At 39.9% G+C, this 26,362-nt stretch overlaps 1 protein-coding gene across 3 annotated transcripts in view; it reads left to right on the top strand.

The window, feature by feature from the left end:
* Positions 1–26,362, top strand: part of AFF2 (ALF transcription elongation factor 2) — a 342,768-nt gene that overhangs the window by 296,822 nt on the left and 19,584 nt on the right. For 2 of the 3 annotated variants that reach the window (XM_052813263.1, XM_052813261.1), the window contains exons 10-16: positions 9,083–9,245; positions 9,777–10,796; positions 12,933–13,057; positions 19,285–19,519; positions 21,466–21,605; positions 22,164–22,227; positions 25,633–25,769. In XM_052813263.1, the coding sequence (XP_052669223.1) occupies positions 9,083–9,245; positions 9,777–10,796; positions 12,933–13,057; positions 19,285–19,519; positions 21,466–21,605; positions 22,164–22,227; positions 25,633–25,769 (1,884 nt within the window). The remainder of the gene's footprint in view (positions 1–9,082; positions 9,246–9,776; positions 10,797–12,932; positions 13,058–19,284; positions 19,520–21,465; positions 21,606–22,163; positions 22,228–25,632; positions 25,770–26,362) is intronic. The other variant, XM_052813262.1, reaches the window with a different exon arrangement.

The following is a 26,362-nucleotide window of genomic DNA, read 5'->3' as shown; positions in this document are numbered from 1 at the left end:
TTTACTATTATGACAGTAGCAGTGAAACTAAGTGTCTGCTTGTCGTTTTCATTAGTATCTGTGTACTTCTGTGGCCCCTGTTATCCTACAACTTAAATCTGATGAATGTAAATATGCTTCGAGTCTCACAATGTTATCTGTATTAAAAACAGGAAAGAAGTGCCAGCAATTGAATTATTTTGCCCATTAAATCCCAGAGAGACACAGGAATTGAACCAGTTTGCTAGTGTCAGACCGGTGCTATAACCACAGGGTTGTCTGTCTTTCAAAGGTGCAGTAGTCATCTCCATAGAGGTGGATTATTTGTGCCTTAATTGTTTGAGTACATGCCTACAAGCCACGCCATGCCTCTAGCACCAATCCTGCTGTTTCATGCTTTGTACAGTGTATAATGCATGGAGATTGCTACCAGTTGGTGAGCAGCTGAAGCTCATTTAGTAAAATATTACCCAATTTGTTCTGACTGTACTCAGTTTTTATCTCTGCCCTTTTCTGGATTGCTTGTTTTACTTGTCATGCTCCTGACAATAGCCACAGTTGGAGCAATCTTGGCCCTTTTCTAAACAGGGCTGGCTTTAACAGACTGCAACATGCAACAGGCTGTTTTCCCTTCTCTGGCTTGCAGAGACTCATGTTCCTGGTTCATGCTCTTTGCTCTGGTCTGGAAGTGGTTATACTGCTGATCTGCTCCCAAGGGATTCCCCTGGAGAGTAAATCCTCAGACAGTTTCCTGAGCTGATGTTGTGCCACTTGTACATAGCGCACAGGTGTGAATGACTGCGTGCGTGCTGTAAAGCTCTGGAAAATCAGGATATGCCTTTTGGCACCTTTTCAAGCTCAGAGGTGTTGTCTTATACAGGTAAAGAAAAAAAAATCCTACTTTCTCATGTTTTCTGACTGCTTGGTTGCTCAGTATAGTAAAATTAGCTTTCCTCAGATAGCAGATGAGACTGGAAATGTTGAGGATTTGGAGGTGTCATGTGGATCCACCTGCATCAGTGTGTTTTGGTCCCATAGCTCCCAGTTCTCTTCCCACTGGGCTCTGTAAGCTGGATTCTGTTTTCAGTTAGAACTGAAGTAGAACTGTGTTAGAACGAGCAGGGTAGTTCATTTACAATGTTATGTGTCCAAGTTTCTGCTGTACATGAATGAGAAAAAAGCCGACACTTTGCTTTTAGAGGTTCACTTTGGATGTTTTTTATCATGATCACACTTGGACTTTCTGCTGAAATAAGTAAAATCAAAGTGCAAATAAGTGACTCATTAAAAAACAGTTTATGTTAATTTAAAATAGTAAACAGTAGAGGGATGGATATGTACTTCTAAACTTTCACAGAAGATTCACAAAGTATATTGAAAGATGCAGTATTCCAAGATCTCCTTTGTGGCAAATAAATAAATTTCTCTGTATCAATACTCATATCTAGCTTGATTCAGTGGGGCAATATTGATATAATAAAATGGTTCCTTTTACATCAAATGAGGCCCTTTGGAGTCTCACAGTAAGAGATAGTATTCTTGTTCTTCTAGATGCCAGACAAACAGTAGCACATCAAGGCATAGTACAAATAACGCTCTCTGACACTTGAATCCATTCACTAAAATACTGTACATCAAAAAGTCTACATACATTGCATTCCCTGAATAATATCATGCTCACAAAATCGTTTCCAAACTCTGAGGTGAACAGGGTGATGCATGCACAAATCATGGATACAATATTGCTTTTAATATGCAAAATCCCCTTCTCTTCCACATCAAGTGTGTATAAGAGTGCTGTGAAATTGGAAGGAGAGCAATTACCATACCAATAGTTCAGAAAGTTTTTTATGTGCACTGTTAGGGATGTGCCGTTAAAATTCCTCCTCTTTTTGTTTTTTATAATTTCACAGGCAGTTTGATATGTTACACCTGTTCTTTATCGCAGGTGTGGTAAAGACTCAGAATTTACTGTAGCCCAGGAATAAAAGCCAGAAAAGGGTCAGAATAGGGCAGTAGAAACAGTACCATGGTTAAAGTCACATTGCAGATGTATATACACAGTTCCACCTAGGATTTGTGGCTAATGTAATTCTTTATTGGAAGGCTTTGACCTTGTTACGGATTCTTGGCAGCTTTTCCCCACTCTATTCATTACTAATGCAAGCTGTCAATCACTTTAGTTCTGCTTTGACATAGATTGTGGCTCATAGGAGTTAGCTCTGTCATTCTTTTTATTTCTTTCATCTTTACTATCCTTTTTTATGGTCTTTAAAGCTGGAAGTATAAAAGGGTTATATGTATATGAAAAAAATCTGTTTCAGTAACTCTATCAACCTTGTTATAAACAGCCTTTGATTAAAACAGTTACTTTTGAACACAGTAAAATGAGAATGTGGCTTTTTACATACAACATCTTGTAAATTACCCTCCCCCTCAAAATAAATCAGAACTCCTATTTGCATTACAGTGTTCAGGATTGATACAGGCAGATCAGCTGCCACATCCTGAATAACATATTAGAGAGGTTTTCCCTCTCCATGTGTTTTGACATGAGAGAGCCATCAGAAGTGATGTCTTACTATGCGTGCTAATGTCAGCTGAAGTAACAATTTCCACACCTTATTTCATTTCATTGACCTGGATGCTGATTAATATTTTAAAAGGGCTTGATACAGGTTTTCAGTTCCTGTGTCAACCCAATCTTTGAAAGTTTGGATTTGAATCCTACCAGCCTGATGATAAATAATTTAATACTAACCAATGGAAAGGCAGTGAACAAATCATTCAGAGCAATCCTTTTCTTTAAAAAGCAGTCTAATGGCAGTCATATATAAGTTTGAAGATATAGATGTGAACAATTAATTATAAAAAAATGGCAGCTCCCTTTCAAATTAGAAGACAATATTACTTCCTGATAATGGTGTAAGAATAGAAGAGAAATAAAACTTCGTTATTGAACAGTTATGGTATTAAATTTTGACACTAGATATTAATCTGCTAGGTGCTGCTCTATTATTATCTGCTAGAATAATGAAGCAGCCTTTTTTGAACATTTACACAGAATTCAGTGAACCCAGTAACTCCTAGTAATGCCTCTCAGGTTCACAGTTTTTCTGTAGAAATAGACTCTGGAGAAGAGATTGGGCTAGCTTCTGAAAAGCTGAAACCGGTTTGTTCCTCTATCTCTTCTCTCAGAATAAAGTGTAGTGAGTGGGAGAATAACAGTATCCCCCAAGAATGAGTGTTACCGTCTACTCTGGTAGATGCTGTAGTGTGGGTGTAGTGCACAAAAGTCTTACTTAGAGCTGGGTGCGCACTTTTCGGTGCCCGGTGCAATCAGAGTCTTTGTTCCAAGGAATTTGCATTATAAATAGACAAGCCAGATTAAGGACAGGCAACATAGTCTCTCTTTTACTCAGCAGGAATGGATGCACAGGCGTATTTTCTTCTCGGATACAAAGCAGAATTCATCCAAGTCCCAATCCAGTGCCTCAACAGGAAGATCACCCAATCTGTCAAGTCTATAGTCACTTTTCCAGATTTCATTGATCAAATTTTCCCTACATATAGGCCTGTGCAGTACAGCAACCTTTGTAGAGTGCTGCTTCTTGTGGAAATACATTGCCAGCATTGATGTACTGTTGACTCACTGGTCAGTTCCCATCTACAATTTCCCACTGCCCAGCAGCGCTCTGCTTTCTCAAAGTTTACATTTTGATTTCTGGGTAGAGCAAAAGAACAAGTGGCCAATTCATCGTAACCCTAAAAAGGAAGGGTTGGAATGAATAAACCTATTGTTGGAGGGCACCATGTATTTGCCAAATTCTCTTCACAGCAATTAACATGACTACATCTAATTGGTGAAAAGTTTAGAGAGATAGCTAAGGACTTGTGAGGAATTTTTGTTCCTTGATGAGTTTTACTGCAGAAGTCTGAATTATATAACTTTTTTTTACATATGTATTTACAGGGCAAAAAGTTTATTATTTTTCTTATTATAGATTAATGAGTCTTGGTATTTCACATTATCTTTGTTGTAACTACCAGTTTTAATCTTGAAAATCATTTATTGCAATAGTAGAGTAAATGATGTGTTGAAAATAATATAATAGTCTAGATGACAACAACAGCAACAGAAGTGTAAGCTGCATGTTGGGCCTTCAGTTCTCTAGGCCACATAATAATCCAGACACATAATAATGCCATGTCTGCTTTAATTTGCTTTGGAAAAATAACCCATGAGTTAAAAACCAGACAAGCTGCAGGGAGACATTTAAATTTAGGCAGATCACCCGTAACAGTGAACTGCAGTGAAAGGAAGATGGTTGATGTGTGATGAGCTTGATACAGTTCCTCACCAGAAGCCATCAGCAGCCACATACCTGCAAGTCTCAGCTGCTTTGTAGTTAAGCTTGAGCTCAACAAGTGCTGAAAACCACTGGCAGGTGCTGGTGATACTGGTGTTTGTCCCCTCCTTCAAGTCATTTCTCATCTCATACTTTGTGCTCACACTGTGCACAATCATGCTGCCCAGCAGCAAGGGACAGGGGAAATGCCGTGTGCTGCACAAGCAGAAGAAGGGAGATAGGTGAAAGTGCTGCAGAAGAGCTTCCTTCCAGATTGCTTCCAGATGGGCAGGTTTCTTCTGTCTGCTTCATTGCTTGGTAGCAGGGAGGAGACCAGCTTACCAGTCTGCAGGCAACTAGAGACATCATCATGGTTCTCCTCCCACCTACAGTATGGGTGTCACTCCAGTGTCCCTCATCTCCATGGCACAGGAGAAGCTACTCTGGGGAGGGGTAAGCAGATGCTGATCCATCTGGCCTGAGCAATGGGGATCCTTGCTGCTGAGTCGCGTGTGTATTTTTCCTCCCAGATAGCACACCCATGGTCAGGGCTCTGGGTCAGGGCAGAGCATGTCTGACTGCCCTGCAGGATTCAGCTCAAGTGCTGAGCACAAAGCTTGAAAAATGGGGAGAAGAAAATCAAAAGGAGGGCGAAACTGATGTTTCCATTAACTGGAGAGAGGCCTTGTACTTAGAGAATGTGACAGGCCTGCACTGAGTATGAGGATGATTGTAATACCTCTAATATTTGCTTTGTGTGTTTGGATTGCAAGCTCTTTGGCCCAAGTACTGTGTCTCATCATGTATTTACACAGATCCCAGCACAGCGGGTCACTGGTCTCAGCAGGGGCCTCCAATCTCAAGTGATAATAATGAACTGGCTTTCTTCTAAGTGTTATTTACCCAAACAATACTGTGTTCCATTGTGCAGCATTGTTTTTATTAATATTTTTTTTCAGTTCAAATGAAATAAAAACGTTGTCCACCCAAACACTGAGGAACAATATGAGTGCTCATCTCCTGCTGGGAAATAAAAATTCAAGAGTTTGGAATACCAGTGCTTCCTGCCCCCTTTAGTCACTTTGAGGACTTGTGTCTGATGATAAAATGCTTTAAATCCATTTTAAACCTTGTCCAGGCTGGCATTCCTTGTCTGGATCTTAGCAACACAACAAAGCTTGCTTTGAAAGTCTCTAAGAGAGGCAACCCCCAGTTCATGTAGTTGATACTTACGTGAAGAAGCCCAATTTATTTGTATAACAGCTGCTGGAATGCACATTTGCAGAATCTATCCCTGCATGTTCTAAAACATGTGATTTAACTTCAAAGCTGAAGAAGTCTTTAGGAAGAGTGCAAACCAGCCTGTTCTTTTGAACTAGAAGATACATTTTATTTAAGGAAAAAACCCAGAAGACAACCCAGAATCTCTCCACGAAACTCATTTTATTGGAAGCAAAGATATTTTTTTCCATGCACTTGTATGTGAAAGGTCTGTATATTTTCTTCTGTTCTGCTGAATAGCATTATTAGAAGTTGATTGTGCATGTAGCTATGTGCAAGAGCTCTCTCTTTAGTATGGTGAGATGCTAGGAAAGGCATTTGGGGTCTTATCTGATTGTTTTGCAAAGCATACAGAGTAACTCTCAATTCAAACTACATGATGAAAAGTGAATGCTTCTACTTTAAAAATGTAGATCAGCAATGATGCCTTCAGCATGAAACCGCCCGATGTAGCCAAGGCATAATTTTATTATCCCAGATGAAAGACAAATATGACCTCATTGTGTTTTGTATGAAAAACATTATTTTGAGTCTGTCTGGTTCCCGCAAGCTTGCTGGGCTGTGTTATTCAGTAATGTTTGGCATATGATAACTTTTTCTGAGGCTGGTGTGCAGAAAGAAAGAAAATAAGGCCAGGTTGGAGCTGCAATCTATTTCCATGGTTTTATTCTTGCCCTTTGAGTTCTTTGTCAGACAGTTGCAGTCTCCTACAGTACAACTCCAGTTGTTTTGTGTAAGCACATCCCAGCTACAGTCTCAGTTCTCTTCCAGAGTGCTAAAAGACGTAGGTTGTGTTTAAAGGCTAGAAAGGTCTGGCCTTAGCTGCTGGGACACTGGCTTTTCCTTCTTTGATCTATTATAAGAGCTGATATTCTTTAAATCAGTTATCTTAATGAGAGCAAACTTGCCAGCACTGACAACAGAGCATTTTCCTAGGCAGATCTGCACAGATGCGTGAGCAGCCTCACACACATCCTTCTCTATTCGGGTTGCCTGGGCATAAACCACCCCAGGCAAGGAGCTTTGTCACTGCAAGAGTCTGGTGCAGGTTTATATGCCCTGCTACAAAGGCGCATTAATTCCCTGCAGGAACTGGGCTGCAGGGGACGTGGCTGATGCCCCACCAGCTCGGTGCAGCCATGGGCCCCGCAACTCTCTGCAGGACCGGCCAGGCAGCTGTGTGTCCCGCCCTGAGCTCTCGGAGAGGCTGCTGAGCGCTAAATAGCTCTTCGTCTTCGCAGCCGGCTCTCTGCTCGGGTTGTGGGAACTGGAGTTTTCAGCAAGGATGAAACATAAATATTGCTATGTTCACTTCCGTTTGGGGGTGAAAACGGAAAGTAGAAGTGAAATAGATGAAGCTCACAGATTTAGGGGAAAAGTAATTTCTAAATTACAACTTCATTGCTCTGATAATTCCATAAATAACATTTTTTTCAAGGCTGATGTTTCATTTTGGTATTTTAGAATGGAATTGTCATGTTTGCCCTCTCAGTTTGGGAATCCTTGAAGTTTTTTCTATTTTTTCCTTTTTGTTTCTTCTTGGAAACAATTGTAATGAAGTAGGAAAACTCGGTTTTCATCTACTTTTAGTGTTTTCCAAATAGAAAATATAAGACCAAAATTACAAGATATTGAATTGAAAGGCGAACTCCCCTGCAAACACATTCGCTTTTTCTCCACTGAACAGAACTGTTTCCTTGTTTACTGTAAAAAAGAAGTGAAAAATGTATTTCCTTACACTTTCTTGAGCTTCACTGAAAAGGAGGGATAAAGAAAGAAAAACAAGTGCACAAATGGTTTCCAAAAATAATTACATTAAATACAAAGTGTAAGATCCATTTTTTAATTCAGCAATGTTTAGTTTTCTGTAATATATTTGGAAATGCCCATATTTTTTAAAGCATCTGTTTTGATTTACCTGTTACTTCTAGTTGAAATTTTTTAAGTAGCTCTACTTGAGTCAGTTGAGTGAAGAACCTCTAGAAGAAGAAAAAAAAAAGTATATGCACTTAATGAGCAACAAAGTTAGTGATCTGTAGCAATTACCCAAGTGAGTAATTTTGTTTCATTAATGCACCCTAAAGCACCAAGCTGTTTTGTCAATGGGCACTGCAGGGCCATTGCAATGCTCAAAGAGACAGTTATGTTACCAACTGCGGTGTAAGGGATAGGTTTACCAACAAGGAGGGAGAGAGAAAGTAGCTTAGCGTAAGAAGAAAATTAAAGATCATCTATTATTGTCACGGAAGCCAATGGCAATACTTGTAAAGACTCTAGCAGAGCAGGGTCACACATCAGTTTTTTCTGTCTTTTCCAACTTCCAGTTTCTTGGTTACTGTGTTTTTTTAAGAGGGCATCTTGATGCACATAGCATCTCAGTTTGAAAGGGGAAGGAGGGCATGTACCTGGCTTACTTGAATCGTTGTCAGAGGAAAGCAGAAAAGCAGATAGCAGAAACAAAGGCAAAGCTGTATTATAACTTCTAAGCATCTCTGGATCACTCAGTATGGGACACACACGGCGTATGATATATTAAGGTGAAGTATTGAATATCCATAAAGGACTACTAGCAAATGGTGTCAATTTTCAAACACTTTGCTTTGTCAGCTTCACAAATTTAAAATCAATCATCAAAAAGTCTCTGTATAGATCAGCTGAAGAGACATAAAACCTTATGGTTATCTCCCTGACAAAAAAGTTGAAATTAAAGATAGGTTTATAAAGACTCAGACTGGCAGAATTCTGTAGTGCTAAAAACTGGGGTCATCCAACCTCTCAGTTTAGAAATAAACACTGAGGAAAAACAGTGACATCCAGTACACTGCTAATAAATAAATCTTGGAGGACAGTTGAACACGCAGAAAAATAGATTTCACAGAGCGGCTTATTTTCAGCAAGAATGCCATTTTCTCATTGCATTATCATAAACATGAGAGAAAAAACCAGTTATAAATAAAAAATTCTAGAGCAGTCCCTGGAGACTTGTCAAAAATATGTAGGTTTTGTATGCCACAGTGTAAAAGTATTCATTAAAATTAATTTTTAAAATGCCCTGTCCAATATTTGTTGCCTGATGTCCTTCCTTTGATCATAAATTATAAATGAACTGGCAAAAAATGAAGAAACCATGATTCCATTAATGAATTATTTAAGTGTGATTGTTAGTTTTTGCAATCATTGGGCTAATAAGCTCAGGCTTATGACACTGAAGTGTTTCTCATTTGAGGGTGATGATGATGGCAATGTTATTAACACCATTATCAGTGTGTCCCGTGAAGCATAAACCCAACCGGCTCCTTTGGTGGCTACGCAGTGGCATGGCCGCTGGAGCTTTCATTGGGTCTGTACTGCAGGAGAGGGAGTTGACACTGAGGAAAGTCGGTGTGAACGGGGTTCGCTGGGTGGCTCCCCCCAAGGCAACACTTTAAAAAAGACAAGCAGCATACTGACACAAGAGGATCTTCTCCCCGCAGCAGCCTGCCGGTGCCGGCGGCACATGCAACTGGCTTGGCCCATTCCAGCGGTGGCTCCGGGAGCTCCAGCGAGTCCGAGAGCAGCTCCGAGTCCGACTCCGACAGCGAGAGCAGCTCCAGTGACAGCGAGTGCAATGAGGAGTCACGCAGTGCCACGCCAGAGGTAAAGCCACACTCAGCTCCTCCCCAGTAGGGTCTTGGAAGGGGGAAGCGTGAAGGAGAGTAAAATCCTGCTCCCTGTTAGGAAAATGTTGGAGTTCTGTGCTGTGTGATGCTGTCAACTTTTTTCTCCCCTTACAGTTTTATGTGTATGACCCACATACTCATTCTAGCTTTTGGAAGAATCCTTCTGGCCTACATTTGAATTGCTTTAAAGAAATATTTAGATCTTTGCCAGTAGCTAGAGAAGATTTTATTGACACAGTATTCAGCTGGGACTAAGGAAAGGCAACATGACAAAACTAAGTCTTCAGGGACCAGCTAAACTTTTTAGTTGTATTAAATTTCTCCAGGGCCACATTGTAAACCAGATAAGGAAGCCTAATTAACCATAAATACTCCATAAATACTCCCATAAAACTCACAGTCACCACTAGTTGACTGAAAAAAAAGGGTACATTAAAAACATTCTCATTTAAAGGGAAAAGCATTGCTTCTGTCTGAGATTTGTTCATTGTTGTTCTTTAAACTGCAGCCTGAACCTCCCTCAACAAACAAATGGCAGCTGGATAAATGGCTAAATAAAGTGAACCCCCACAACAAGACCATCATCAACAATCAAAATGAGCCTCACAGCGAGACCAGCTCCCAGGCCCAGAGCAACCAGCAGGCCGAAGGGCCAAACAAAGGGAAGCTCAACAGCAGCCTGCCCCCGACCGATTCCAAAGACCGGGCGATCCTTAGTCCCATCCGAGAGAAAGCCAAACCGCGGGTTGCCCAGAAAACCCCAGAGGCAAAAAGCTCCAAGCAGAAGTCACCAGCTCATAATGAGCCCACTTCACAAAGGACTACTGGGAAAAAGCAACCCAAAAAGGTAGAAAGGACTTCCAGTGTAGAAGAGTATAACTGGCCCAAACCAAATAATACCAGCAACACTCCCAAAGAAAAAGACACACAGGAACCCCCTGAGCAGCCAAAGGTTCGAACTAAAGCAGCAGTTGGGAAGACCGCTCCAAGGAAAGAACCACGAACTAGCACAGGTCTCACTTCAGAGAAGAAAAAGTACAGAGGCCCCAGCAAAATTGTCCCTAAGTCCCGGGAATTCATTGAAACAGATTCATCTACTTCTGACTCAAATACAGACCAGGAGGAGAGCTTGCAGGCTAAGGTGTTGCCAGCTTGCACTGGGTCTGGCAGTGGCGTCAAAGTGAAGGACTCTGGCAGTAACATCCTCAGCGTAAGTAGTTTAACTAGCAATGGCAGCAACACATCCATTGACCAGACCAGCAATGACTTGGAGGAGCAGCTCTTTTCTCCTATCCCAATCGTACAAAATGAACTTCTGTCCCCACTGAGAGAATATGAAGAACTCAAATCTCTGTGGGTGAAAATAGACCTTAGTTTACTCTCTAGGATACCTGGACAAGAGCCTTTTGAGACCACGTCTGTGAAAAGTGAACCAAGAGAGGCAAATGTGAAACACAGGCGACCGTCTCGAGAGTCTCCTACCCCAGCAGCTGAAAAACCATCCACAAAATCCAAAAGGAAACACAAGGTAAGTCGTTTTCATCGTTCGGAGGAAAACACTGAATTTCTGTGCATCCTCGAGGTCAGGACTGCAGTCGATGATTCCTCACTGCACCTGCAGCAGGGCTGTAAGGAGGCATCATAACACTAAGGCTTTGTTGTTTTTACAAAGGACATACATTTACAAGTACATTACAAATTAATATCAGAAACTAGTAAAAAACAAACTCCAGCTGACAAAATCCATGAACAATGTATTTTTTTGAGATTTGTCTTACAAGCTTTTTCACTGTATTTGCTCACTTACTCATTAATTTCCAGTGTTCTGTAATCAGCAGAAGGATTCCCAATGATGAATTCGTGTTACTACGAGTTCAGCCATACTCAGAAAATAGGACTTCCATTTGGAAGGCAGGGGTTTATTGTCTGCAGAATTAAGGCATTTTCACCACTGGCTTAAACAGGCATAGCTTCATTAAAGTCAATGGAATGGTGCTTGCTTATGCTCCTGGTGAATTTAGTCTTTATATTGTTTTCTTGCGTAAACAAATGTGATTCATAGAAATATCATTTGCTTAACTAGCTGCTTTCTCTACACAGCTACCTGAAAAAGCAAATACATTTTGACTTAAGGCATTATGTTTTATCATGTGTTTTATGTTATTTGTGCCCAAGGGTTTCCTATCTTGTGGGATATGACAGTGCACTTCAAACTAAATGTGTTTTCAGAAAAGAAACTGAAGTTTTATATCATAAATGAATTTTTGTAGTCAGTTTTTCCAGCTGAAATGTTTGTGCTCTGGTCTGTCTGTGAGAAGTCATCATAGTGTATTTTTTTTATACCCCAAATTTTATAAACCATTGTGAATGTGACTTCAGCTGTCTGTTCTAGTGGACTTCTTGAAATCCTGAGTTTGAGCAGTCCAGTGGTACGAGAGAGTTAATACAAGACAAAGACAGACAATGCCAGGCAGACACAGGGTCTGCACCCCTGCCTACATGAGTCACTGCACTGGCTCCTTCCCTGTTGAATTAAGTGGAAATAATCACATGAGTAAACTCAGCAGGTTTTTATTCAATTTATATTCTAGCTGTACACTAAAGGCAGAGACGTAAGAAGGAAGGAGAAGAGAAGAAAGAGGAAAGGGATGTATAAATGTCCATGCTTATGTGTATGTATATGTACACCAGGGTGTATGTTAATTATACAAAAAACCTTCTTGCTAGGTAACTTAATGGAATGTCAGTATGATGGAGAAGGAATCTTGGCTAAAACACGAGCATAGTATTGGCAGCTAAACTGAAGGATCCCAGGAAAAAAGAAAAGGGGGGGGGTGGTATATGAACGTTGGAACCTCATAATTTCATTAGCTGGGACTTTGAATCAGAAAGTAACAAAATGAGGAATCTCACTCTGGGACTGTACAAACATAAGCTGCGCTCTGAAACAGCCCGTTCAGTTGCTGTATGATTGTTCACTGCTACCCAAGGGGAAACAAACCAATTAGGATGACTTGAGGGTATATCAACAGTTGAAACAGGGTAGGGAGAGCCTGATTTGTGTTTCTAAATCATGCTATTAAAAGATTTATTTTAGCCATCTACTAGTGGGCTTGAAGGCTGATATGAAGGTTCCAGTGACAGAGCAGTAATCAGCTTTGCTTGTATCATCCTAGTTCAGGCACAAAAGTCATGCATCAGGGAATCTTTCAAAGCAAATTTTAAACCAGCTATTGCTGTTAATGACTACCCCAGCTCAGTCCTGTAGTCTTTTAGTCCTGTGAGGAATACTTACTCAGGGAAGTTTTCCCATCAACTTCCATTAAGTCAATGAGTAAAAGCTATTTACTTGAGTAAGATTAGGTGCTATCAAGTCATTCCGTCTGAATTATTAATTAAATTCCAGTGCACTACAGAAGATAACTATAGCACATGAGGCATTTTGCTTCCTAATTATCTGGCTATGTCACTTGTTATATAACTTCATGTCATGTGTTTGGAGCACGTTTAGCCCTGATTTCAGGTGACTTTCACTTCTCTTAGACTAGTATTTTAACTGCTGCTACTGTAAAAGAAATACACTGAGATTCCTGAGCTCCTCTTAATGGCAAGTGAAATTGTGCATAGATGCTGGATCTTTCAAGCTCTACCTTTTTTGTTAAAGCAGACAGAAAGCCTGGATACCTTTGTTGAAAGCAAGAAGCAGCGCCTGGAGGACCCTTCAGCTTCATGCCTGCTCCCACCTTGTATCTCTCCGATACCGAATCACAGATTAACCAGCACTAAAGAGTAAGTTCTTTTTTTTCACATAACATTCATGAGGGATTTCACAGTACAGTTCTACAAATGTCTTTGCTGTAGAGCCAGATGGGCTTTACAGCCCATAAGCATAAATGACCTGGCATTGCTATTCCCATCCATCAGGAAGAGGATCCACATGGTTTTGGATGAGATTCATTCATCCTTCTGATGGACTACAGGAATTCAGAGTGCCACCACAACCCTGGTGTACTCTTCTACCCCCATACTTCATCCTTTCAATGTTCTTTCTTGCCCGCATCATCCTTAACCTCTGTGGCCAGAGAATCCTACTAAAAGCGGGCTTTATTTGATTGCCTGGAATTTATTTTTTAAAATTGTTTTCGTAAGACACAGTTCTCAGTTTTATTGAACGAAATAGTGACTTTGATGTTCACTTCACCAGCTCTTATTCTTTAACTGTGTATACAGCAATGCCAGGGGTGACCATCCTAAATGTTTCAGACATATGTGCTTGGTATTTCAGCAGACATATAATCAAACAGTTTGTGCATTTCAGAGTGTCTTTGAGGGATGGCTATAATGCTTGAGCAAACAGGTGCCACGTAAATAATTATTCTGATTAGTCTAATCACAAGATTAACATTCTATAAATAAGCAAAGAGTCCAATTCCCTTCTGTCATCAATTTTGTGCTTTTACAGTTTTGAGATGAGGCACTTCTCTCTGCTAGGACAAGCAAAGAATCACACCCACAATGTGCTTCTGAAAACAATTTGATTGTGGTAGTATTTAAATTTAGATAAAGTTCAAAAATCATTTAGGAAATAGCACACACATTTTAAAATCCATAAAGAAGGTTCGGCATCATTTTATTTATACTGGTGTAATTATGGAGTAACTTCAGTCCTTGAACTAACCCCTCATTCTACCCCTGAGAAAATCAGAGTTAGAGTCTGGAAAAGGCAGATGGGTTGAAAGTTACAATGTGATCTGTAACATGTTGCACATTTGATAAACATCATGATGGGTGTTGCCTGATTGTCATTGCTAGAAATACAATGAGCAGAGATATATTGCAGAGGGAATCAAGGATTATCCACCCCAACACCTCCACAATCCATTAAAAAAATCTTTCTATTCTTGTCGCCAGCAAGCCCTAAGGATCCACCCCCAACCTGATGTTTCTTAATTTGAGCTTGTTTTCCAGGTCATTAATTTGATTCCTTGGAGCTTTCAAGCCTTTAGTATTCTCTGTTAAAATATAATTGTGTCCGTCAATAGTTATTTCCATATGCTAGCTTTTCCTCTCGTCTGCCTCAAGTTTTGAAACAAAATTTTCTGACTTCTTTTCCACCGCAGTGATTGGGACCTGGATCACACTGCATTTGTTATTAGTGTCTTCTAAGTTTGCTTGAAACAAATGTAATATTGTTTGATAATTCAGGTCTTCAACTCCCAGAGTTGTGCAACTGAATATAGATCAACGTATTTCCCAAAAGATGAGGGAGCTGGCTGAACTGTGCGACAACAAATTTCTGGAGAGCCTCAGACTGTTTTTAAGCAGTCAGGAGTGGTTCTGTTCTCCAGAGGGTTAAGTACAGTTTTAAGGAGAGGCAGACAAAAGGGGAAGGTGAAAGTACACTGTTCAAGGGCATGGGGGAAAATAACACTTCAGTGGTAAAAGGTTGAAAGACAGGCTTTGCCATTTGCTCCTTTATTCCCAAAGGTTCTACATTTTCTTTCAGAACTCCTAAGTCTCTGCGTAAGGACTTTGAGAAATGAGGGTGATTCAGCTACAGGTGTGATGATGAGGTTCATCCATTAAGAAGGTGTTACGTCCCGTGGTGGATGTTCTCACTCGGGAGGAACCTTAGGTCTCTCCTGTTAGAACTTGATCCCTGTGCCAACAAGCCAAGTTCCCCAAGGCAGACTTCAGAGGCTTTCATTGGGCTTTTTTATAGATACAAGAGTGTTTTGACAGAAAGACCGTGATCTCTGGGCCAAAATTTGTAGGCATTCAGAAGTCTGGAGGAATCAGTGAAAGACAGGCCACACCTGTGCTTTTGCAGCTCCCACTGGCTGCCCATCTATGGTTTAGGCATTTGAATACATTTCTGTCATAATCTTTCCCTAAGTATATGGGCTCAGTAAAGCAAGGAAAGATGCACAATTGATTTTTAAAGGGTTACATGTCTAATATGGGCAATTATATGCCTAATTTCCACAAGTTTCTATGACTACATGTACAATTTGAGTGTAGAAAATTCAAATGGTCAGTTGTGAATTTAAAAGCCATTTGCACAACCAAAGAGCTGGTTTGTATTATGTAGTCATTGCATAAGCAACTAGTTATCTCTCTCTGTTCCTTTCCTCACACACTCTGGGGCTGATGCCTTTTCCTAAATCTGACGTGACACTTATAATTATTCAAACTATTGCCACTGTATTTTCCTTATTTCTGATATTTCAAAATATCAGTAGCAAATTAAGGAATAGATGATACTGTGTTTTGTCCAAGTAATTCATGGCAATACCTTGAAACACTGCTGTGAGGCTGGATTTTTGTCAGATCAGCTGCCCACTTTGCAGCAGAGGATTATTTATGTATTTACTTGCTTACCAGAGCAATTTTAATTTAAGCATTAATTGTATGTGCTGCTGAATACCATTTATATCTGAATACCTGATTGGTAGACCCAGTCCAGACAGAGCACTATTCACCAACATTTGGCAGTTTGTAACAACACAGAGAGTTATCTACTGATGCAAACTGTGAGTCTGAATTTCAGACTAGACTCGTACCAGTGAAACATGCCTGCCGTCTTCACAGGCATGCTAGAAGTCTGTCTGAGGCAAGCATTTCAGCCTGTTTTTCAAGATTTCCTGATCCCTTTTGTTTGACCTTTAGTTAAAGATGCACCTGTACTTGGCAACATATATTAGCCAATCCCTTGGGTAGTCACAACAGCATTCATTGGGGTTCATTCATGGCAGATGCAGCCTTCTACATCTATGACAATGACTTCAGCTTCATTCAGTTGCTGCCATATGGTCCAAGCTAATGCAGGAGTGACCTTTCCCTGCTAACCCCCTGCAGAAAATCAGATACACCGTCAATGTGCAGCATTGCATTGTGGACTGGGAGAGTAGAGGCAAAGGAAAGCCAAGTGATTGGTATAGACAATGGCTTTGTCTCACTAATAGGCCAGAGATACCACTGCATACCACAAGGAGTGGATAAAAAAAGGGCAAAGAAAGGCAGCTTGAAATGTGAGAGTAGATGGAAATTCTCTCTCCTTCACACACTGACCTCTTGTTGCCTGCTTGCTTGCTTTCTACCCTAAAAGAAACCAGGCTGAAAAAAAAGCAGATGGGGAGCCTTCTCGTTCCTTGATAATTGGCCTTTTCAGACACAAAGATTAAACCCTGCAGCCACAAGACCATCAGTTCTGCTTGTATTTTTTCCTTGCACTTTTATTGTGTTTCTCCTTAGATTTTAAATATAGTTTAACTAACAATCATGTCAGCAAATTAAACCATTGAGTCTCGGTAATTATTGCAATAAATTCATTCAAAATTAGCGATTACTGCAATCAAAGACCAGTTTCTTAGCCCATTAACAGCCCAAAGCAAAGTGACAATCTGGTTAACTGCTGGTAACAACCTATTTCATGGAGGTTATTGTTAACATAAATGCTTTGGCGTAAATCTGAGGGAGGTAACATTGCTAAATAAATTATCAGCTTAATTCCTGCAAAAACTCATAGGAGTAAGTGGGCAATAGGGAAAAAAAGAAAAAAGAAAAAAAAAAGGCAGAATTATAACCATAAAGTATTACTTTTTTTTTTTTTTAATTTGAGTTATGTAGAAAAAAAATATCCTCGAGTGCCTTTTTTCCTTTGTGGTTAAGTCTTGCCACCCACAGAATGACTTGTGTGCCAGAGCTGAGTAGCTGCATCTATATCTTGGTTTGCCCCATCTTATATTTGAGTCCAAAGATGAAGGGAACTGGTAAAGTTTTAAGTAGTGAAGTTTTAAACATGGTACCTGCAGCCGCCTTAATTTTTTCTTGTACTACTCTCTTAATCCCTCCACCTCCGTGTAGCAGCTGAGGAATGTTGCTTCGATCACTTTATATGTGCCTTGAATTTCCCCATGCAGTGGTAGACTCTGTGCAAGTGCGAGAGTCCTGCATCAGCCCTGGAAATAGCCACAGATGTGCTGAGGAACCTCACTAGTGGTGCAGGGTCAGATCCTAAAGGGGGCTTGGCCAATGGCTCACGTTCAATTTTTCTTCAGATGCTTTTGAGATAGATCTGCCAGACTCAGTTGCTCTTCCCTTTGCAAAGCTGTACCAGGGAGAAAGAAGAGCTTCACACACCTCCATACACAGGGGCATGGAGAACCACTTCGCTCTGTGCTCCCACCCATATATGCATGTGCAGGGTTCCCTGTGTAGGACACTGATTTGGGAGGCAGAGGGTTTGGATTCTGCTCCTGGGTGTTTCATGAACCCTGTCTGCTTTGCCTCTGTACAATCCAATAACACATGCACGCTTTCTTGGGGCAGTGCTTACCCTCCCTTGGAAAACTTTCCTCTGGAAAAAGTTCAGACTGTTATTGTGCTATAGCTATGGTAACTTGTCTGAGTTCCAAAATGCCCTTTGGGTGTAAGAAAGCTAACAGATGGGGCTTTGAGTGAGAACTTTTTGGAGGACATGTTGCAGGACCACATGTGCACAAAATCAGTCTCCTCGAAGAACTGCCAGTCTCTTCCAACCTGGTTGCTTTCCTTTGATCTTCTTCAGGCCCATGTGTTTTCTGAGCAGGACAGCATCCATACCAGTCCTCCTGTAAGGCAATATCAATTCTGTGCTCATTTTATTTCTTCAGTCTGAAGATCTTTAATATCAGAGAGTTTCAAATAAGATATTTTTAACTCTGTTTCAGTCGAATTAAAATAGCTTTGAGTAGAAGAGCTATAAAACCTGAAACATGGGGAGTTTGTTTGATTTCACTCTGTGATTTCACAGATCGGCCAAAATATTTTTGTATTACCAAAGGCCAAAAATAGGGGAACGACCAAAGCAGGTGTAGATATCGATACTGTTGGTAAAAGTGCAAAAGAGGCCAGACTGGAATGAGAGACCACTCTGAAATGAGGAATAAGGAAACTTGGGTTGCCTTCTCCTCTTTCCCTGGTTACTTTAAGGCAAAGTAGATCTATAATTCCTGACACTGACCGAAAGTGACTGGGAATGAAACATAAATTCTTGTTGACTTAATTTGTTATTGAAATTTTAGTCAATAATCATGAAAAGTAAATGATCGTGTAGTGCCATATGAGATGTCTAACAAAAGATTAAAATTCAGGTTATCTTCATTGACTGAGCTAGGACAGTACCTAAAATAAAAATCTATGAGTAGATTAACATGTTAAACAGTCAGCGTGGTGTTGGGTTTTGGTTTTTTCTTTTCTGATGGATTTGAGGGGAAAAAGGTCTAGCAGGTTTTTACCGTGTATCACAGCTGCCATTTCCAGCCAGCTAACAATTTCTGTACATAAAACAGACAATAGATTATCATATTACTTGAGCTTTCATGTCAAAACCACATTCATTTTCTGAATCACGTTCAATTCATCAACCAATATTTGCTCAAGGGCTTTTGCCAGCTACAATGTATCATTTTAATATAGTGTTGAACATTGGTTTTATTCTAGAGGTCAAATAATTATTATCATGTTATTGTTATGGTTATCATTTTGTAGTTGTTAGAAATTTTTTTTTTTTGCTTCACATGCCATGTGCTATTATGGTTTTTTTGCAGAGGTTGCTTATGTGGGCGCTAATCCACCTCTTAAAAAGATGCTTAATGTTAAACACGTAAATAGTCATACTTGATGTCAAAGGAACTAACCCGATGCATAAAACTTTCCAGCACTTTGCTGAGTCAGAACCTCTATGACCTCTCAAATGAAGACGGACTCAAATTAGCATTTAAATTGGGTGCAATTTGTACTAATGCACTGGAAGTTGTCCTCCAAAGCAGGACGTTTCTGCAGCCATTGAAAAGACAGAGGTAGCTCTTCTGTTTTCACTGCTTGTCCCCTTTTGACTTAGCTCCTAGGACACGCGGACTGCAGGACATATTTGAGTGTAGAGCTGGCTTCTCAGTAAATAAAATGTAGAGCTTTGTGCTATGGAGGATTAACCAAGGTTCTTGAAATGCAACTGGTTCTTATCTGTGTCCCAGGAGCAGCGGTAGCTCAGTGAAGAAGGTGGCAAAGAAAAGAGAAGAGAAGCTGTTTCCTCCTCCATTATCCCCCCTCCTGGATGAGCCTGTGCACCGGCGGCACAGTAGTGACAATGGCTCCTTCAGCCAAGAGACCAACATCACAAACACCTCTCAGACCAGCAGCTCTTCCTCCTCTGTTTCTAAACACAGAAAGAATGAAAATAAATCGTCTTCTAACCCCAAAGGAATCTGTGTAAGTAACTGACCTCAGTTGCTGGAAGTGAACAAGATAAAATAAAATTAACTTGGCTTTGTTCTGTTTGATTTTTTTTCCTCCAGTATCTATTTTTAAATGCTTATGTAGCCCCACTCAAGAGCAGTGAGGAGTGGATCTTTGCAGAGCTGGGCATAAGCAACTCTTGCAAGTTCCATTTTTAGGTCAGCATTAGGTATCTATTGGGTGCTGTGTATCACTCCCTAAAACACCCGGTCCCCGAGCCTCAGAGGAGAGCTTTTGCAGCCACCAACTAGCTGCAATTAATCCCTTAACTCTGTAGCTACAACACACAAGTTTTGAAAACAAAACTTCAAGAATTTTGGTGTCCATCACTTGAATAATTACCCCAAATTCTCAGCCAGAATTAAGCACTGTGGTTGTACTGAATATTGCGGCCTAAACTAACCAGACAATAAAAAGCTAACAAAAAGCTACCTGTCCATAGCACACTCAACGTGGAAATACCTTCTCTCAGGTTTGCAGTCTCCCAGCTTCCAGCAGTAAGGTTTATTTACACCTAATCTCCATGAATTACATATAAAAGCTTTTAGATACCTTATAAATAGTTGGAGGCTTTTTCCCCCCAAAAAACATGATTCTGTTAGGGCCATCTCCCCGTCAAAGGTTTTCACATAGGCAATTCTTTCTTGCTTGCTTTTCACCAGATTCAGATGGTTTTTTTACTGAAAATGCAGGAAAAAGAGCCAAAACTAGAAGCTGCATAGCAAATACACTAAAAAAAAGTAAAATTTTGCATTAGTTTGTCATCCTCTTTTAGGTTAAACAGGGAAACTTCAAGTTTTTGGCCCATTTTAAAAAAGAGTCCTCCCTCTACAGTTTCAAACATATTATTTAGTATCAAACTGTATCTTACTATCACTGTCAAAATTAAAAGACAAGAAGAAAATTCTGCCACAGAAAAGGACATGCATAGCCCCATTTTTCACAGTTCGCCGCTTTGTGGGAGGTTGTTACCCTGCACTGTAATAGTAAAACTCACAAGTTGCATTGGATCGTAGGTGACAAATCACTTCACCTTATTCATTCATCCCTGTTGCTTTCTGATATCATTGTGTCACTTCAAGCTGCGAGAGTAATACACACGCCTTCAACTGAAATCAATGCCAAAATGAACTGCATGTGTCAGCAAATAAACAATGCTGTGTAAACAGCAGGGCCACTTCCTCTCACTCCCAGCATCTCTAGTCAGATTTATCCTTGGTTTATCTGTTATCCTGATACATGAAGTATTTGTCTTCTAAAATATGTTAGACTTCTTTCCTTAGTTCACTGGTTCATCTGTAATTTAGTTTATCTGGTTGTGGACCTAGCTTGCAAGTTGCAATTGCCTGATTTAAATGCCTCTGTTACGCTTCTGGTTTTAATCAATGCAAAATCACAACTTCTACTTTCCATTTTTCTCTCTGTTTCGTGTCGCAAGGGTGAGGAAACTGTTCGTTGCTGAAATACGAGCAGACTATTCAGACACCTTACAGTTAGCTAACAATAATATAGAAAAAAGGTTACATTAGCATGATACACCTTGAATGAAGTTGAGTTTACATCCAGCCCTTCTGCATTAGATTTCCCCACCCTTGCTTTAACCAGCGTCTCTAGTCAGTTACACTGTAGTATCCGGGCTAACTTCACCCAAGAGTGTAAGTTAATGAGTTCAGGTGAGGGGTCAGAGGTAGAGTCATATTGCCTAATTAATCTAATAGGCTTACATTATAAAGGATGGAAGGGTGGTTTTGTGAGGTAACCTGGATGTAGTTGGGTATATGTGAGTGCTACTTTGTGCCTTAGCCTTTTGTTTGTTCGGGGGGGGGGGGGGGGCGTGGAGGGGGTGAATGTGAGCACTTATATTGTTGGAAGGTGTTTGTTTGAACTATGAAGAGTTAATAACAGTCCTTTTTTTCTAGGAGGAAGAATCTCACAATACACCAACAGCCAACACTCTTCTTGACACCAGCCACCTAGAAACAGACATCTGGTCTGCAATGCCAACACTTTCCAATGGGAATTCTGAGCCCAGAAGACCCAAAATAACATTTGATGATGTGTAAGTATTATTGGATCTCTGTGCTAGCTGCATGTTATGTGGTTGGGATTTTCATGCAAGCAGAGCTCCCAGTGAAAGAGAGTATCTTTGATTATAACACTAGCATTGGGCACCTGTGTGGATAGTGCTGCACAAAGGCACACACAGTTTTAATCTTTACAAATGGACTGTTGTCACTGATTAATGAAGACTCTGTTGATAAATGTTTTCAGATCATGAATGTTGGTTCACGGTAATTCTTCTTCATTTTTTTATTTTAGCTCCTCTAATGGAAACTTCTTATACTTAATTAGTTTAAAATATTTTTTCTTTTCCTTTGTTCAGCACACATTAATGGGTCCTTTGGGTGGCCAGTTTCTACAGCTAGTTATTTTACATTCTGGTCACCCATCATATCTTTGCATACAGCAGCTTCAGATTAATATCAGGTTAAGATTTAAATAGATAAGTGGGTGTATGTGTCGAAATTGTTCTTGAAGCAGTCAGCAATTTTCTCAAACAATGTTTGTCCAACTGTATGAAAACAAAGACTTGAAATAATTGATTTTGTCTCTTCAGGCTTCACAATGCGGATTATTACATGCAAGAGGCTAAGAAGCTAAAGCATAAAGCGGATGCATTGGTAGGTTATCACAGAGTGGTTTTGTCTCTTTCCACTATGGAGCTGGGTGTTACAAAAACGTACATTCTGAATGTCTTCTAAAGCCTCAGAAACCAAGAGAAACCCTGCTATAGACTACAGTGTGCTTCAGATTGTACTCCATAAACACACTGTCCACAACAAGTCAAACCCTGAGCAGCAATCCTAGCCTTTAACAATTTGTTCCCAAAAAAAGAAGCTCCTTACAATAGCTGGTATCTCTTCTGAGGAGGAGTAACAGTCATGCTGTTTATGAAGGATGTAAGATAATTTTGTGAAAAATGATGTGTATTTGAAATTTGTTTTCCTATTCATTTTGAGCCTAAAACAAAAGTGTTGAAATATTCCATAACAGGACGTTAAGAAAGGCAAATCACCCTCCACCCCATTATCATGTGGTAAAACTGTTTGATATTTCCAACCCAATTGTTTAAAATTCGCAACAATTGATTTTAAAATAGTACATTCAATTTTATTGCATGCTTTTAGGCTAGTAAATAACGACTCAACACACTTCTTCCCAAAAAATCTTGCAATGAGGTAGTTCAATGCTGGGAAAGCTTTTTCTCTCATTTTACCCCAGATGAAATTCCAGTAAGATTGACCTAATTTTGCAAAGTGTTTTGATTTTGATAAAACTACTTAATCTGACCAATTATACTCTATCATAGTTTGTTCAATCCAAGCTATTGCTAGCACTGAAGTGCCTTTAATAGCCATCTGCTTTATAGGTAGGGACTTTGCTCCTGTATGCTACATAGAGTGCAGAACAGCAGCTCATTTAGGCAGGCCTAGTGGAACTTGACTCCTCTATTTATTTAAACTAAGATGTCTAAAACGGAGTGTGGCCGTTCACTTTGCCTCTCAAAATCACAACTGAAAAAGAACTGGGTGATTATTCACCTCTTGCTTTATTATTTGTGGGGTTTTGCATGCACATTGTATCATTCCACATCAGAAATTTTGTGCTTGGAAATAAGCGTTTGTCCAAAAAAAAAAGCCCAAAAGAATCACATGCTGTGTTTTTAAAAAACAAAACAAACAAAATAATAAAAAAAAAAGGCTCTCCCTCTGCTGTCAGTGAGCTGAAGGAGATTTGACATGTCAAGCTGCCTGCTTCAGGTCCCCGGGCTCCCTTTTGACTTGGGGCACAGTGTTACCAAGTGTGTTTTCTGTGGGAGGTGGGTTCAGGTTTTTGGCAACCTGCCGTGACTGTAAGTTAGCAGTCGTCCCTCCCGACCTGCCCATTTACAGGAGGTGGCCTGCACTGATTCCTGCAGCCCAGCTCAGCAGAGCTTGTTCAGCCAGAGCCCTGACATCTGCACGCAGGAAAGGCTGGCAGAAGCAGACTGACAACACCTCCCACAGCTGATTGACCTTTAAAAAAAATACACGTGCTTCTGGCACAGGGATGCCTGCTCCGTGCTAGCAAATATTTACAGGCTCAGGCTCCCGATGATCTCAACATGCTATGTCAATTCACTTCCCTCTACAGCCTGATTCACTCAGAAAGTGTTGACCTGTCTCCCGTCCCCTTACCTTTGACTATGCCTTGCGGAATCAGGGGTGTTTCTCAAGCAGAACTAAGAGGAGCAGGCACAGCACATCATGCTGCTGCCTGCAGGCAGGCCTTGCCTGTCACATGCAGTTTGACACCCCGAGTGCTCTTATGGGAATGTGAGGCCATCCGCTACGATACAACTTGTTGGCAGACATAAATACCCATGAACAAAGTATCTGCTTTTTCTTTCTGCTATTTAGGTCTCAACTTTTTTTTTTCCACCCAATACAGCTGCACACAAATTATCTCCATGTAACACATTTGCTGTGCAATCCTGTAGTGTTAGTTGTCCTATGGAAACAATTGCTTCTGGTTACTTGGTGCTGACATGACAAAGCACACACAGCACTGAAAGATGTGTTGCAGTGGCTAGAAAGATAATGCATGTGACCTCAAAATGTGTCATCAAATGTTAATGAGATTTGTGGCAATGCTGTTCCTGAGCTTGTATGGAAAATAGATTTCTGGTGAAGGGCAGGGCATTTCACATCTTATGGGAGCAACCCCATGAAAACCTATCCTTGTCTGGGACAGCAGTAAGGAATCAACTAATTTGGATGGGCTGCTGCAGTGGCAACTGACTGTACCATACAGAAGAGATCTTGGAGACCTCGCTCTCTTCTCGGCTGAGCTGTGATGAGCTGGAGTAATTCCACCTGCTCCACTAGAGTCCGCGTGGAGCAAAGGGCAGGATTGGATCCCATTTCTGGCTCAAACTGTGTGTCTGTACTAAATCTTCTTGCAGCCAGATTCCTCTTTTTTTTATACCACAAAAAGTCATCTTTGGAAGTCTTGAAGCAAACAATTTGGAGAATATGCTGAGAAGTGGCCATTGGAATAGAGAGAAAACATTTAGAAATATTTTCCCTTTTGTGATCATTCAGGTAATACCTATCAATTATACACAGGCTTTGTACATAATCAATGCAAAGAGCAGAACTTGAAATCAAAAGTATGCAGAGGGAACTAGTTACAAGGATTGCTTAGAAGCAGCCACAAAGGCAAGTAACTGTCACCTTGGACCCATACTAAATGTTCTGCTTAATATGTTGCTAGGATAGGCTTCCATTTTGTGAATGGAAAACATATGCAGATGCATCAAAAATATTTTGATAGAGACATACAAAGAAATTTTTAAATTATTTAAAGTATATTGGATCTCTTATATCAAATGCCACATTAGTAAATTCTTACATCCAGCTATCAAAAATTGAAAATGTTAAATACTATTATAAAATACTTACTATAAAAATGTCATATATAATATTCATTACACATAAAAAAAGAAATCAGTATGTCTAAGTCAGTTTAATCACAACCATTATGAGGGCTAATACCTTTTGCAATAAAATCCTAGTAAAATAAAATATTTAGCAGTGCTATATTTTCTCCTTTTTTTTTCCTGCTCTTTCAGTCATCACATAAGTGATGAGATTTTTTTTTGGTCAACAGTTAGCACAGAATGTGACATCTGACAAATGGCACGGAGTTGTTACTTAACCCTTGCATAGTGACATTCAAACTTAGTTCATATATCAAGGAGCAATATGGATTTGTTCAAACATGCTTAGTGTCCCTCATTGCCTGTGTAAATCCGTGCATGTCAATGAACATGCATTGACTTTCCTCTGTGGAGCATCTGGCCATATACTACCTGAAAAGATTTGGTAAAAACATAGACCCTGCCTTAATTACTGAATGAATTCATTCTTAACTACCAGTGTCACTTTACTTTTATCCTAATGCTAGTGTTGCTTTGTATTATGATCTGTCTACCTAGAAATTAAAGCTGAAGGATTTTCTTGATGGTGTCATTCCCATTTCAGCTGGAGAAGTTTGGCAAAGCAGTGAATTATGCTGATGCTGCCCTCTCCTTCATCGAGTGCGGGAATGCTATGGAGCGAGATCCATTAGAAGCTAAATCTCCATACACCATGTACTCAGAGACTGTGGAACTCATCAGGTTAATGTCCTTTCTGTGATCATTTTCATAATCTCATTTCAGTCATAATTAGAACCTGCTATGTTTTAAAAAATACCATTTCAACGTATTAATGATTTGTCCAAGGCATCTTCATCTCAGAAGTCATCATAATTAGTTCTTGCCATTTTATTAATGTCATGGAAAATTTATAATTGATGGACACTGCTTTTATAAATTATCCCCTTTAGAGGTTATAATGTGAGTGTTATAATTTGCAATATTCATAAAATTAAAATTGAAATGTAGTGGGTGGAAGTAAAGTATAGTAATTTCACTGTTTGGCAATGACACTTGTCTTTTAAAAGGTGTAGTTTTATAATTCAAAACATTAAAGTGAGTCTATCAGGATTTCTATTACAAACCCTGTTTTTAGACGTTTATAACTTGGCTGTTAAAAAAAAAAAAAAGAGGCTGAAACTTGGCACATAAGATCATAGCCAGAGAGGAAGCTTTCCGCATGTATTGTATTAAAAAAGTATATTTTTTAATGTTAAAGGAATGTGAACCAGCTGAATTAGTTTTAATACAGTTTTGTAGACTCATGGGCTAGAACATGGATGAGAGCTCCTTTA

The sequence above is a fragment of the Harpia harpyja genome, chromosome 18, assembly GCF_026419915.1.
Source record: "Harpia harpyja isolate bHarHar1 chromosome 18, bHarHar1 primary haplotype, whole genome shotgun sequence".
Taxonomy (NCBI): Eukaryota; Metazoa; Chordata; class Aves; order Accipitriformes; family Accipitridae; genus Harpia; species Harpia harpyja.
The sequence above is the reverse complement of the archived record's forward strand: the minus strand, read 5'-3'. Positions and strand labels throughout refer to the sequence as shown.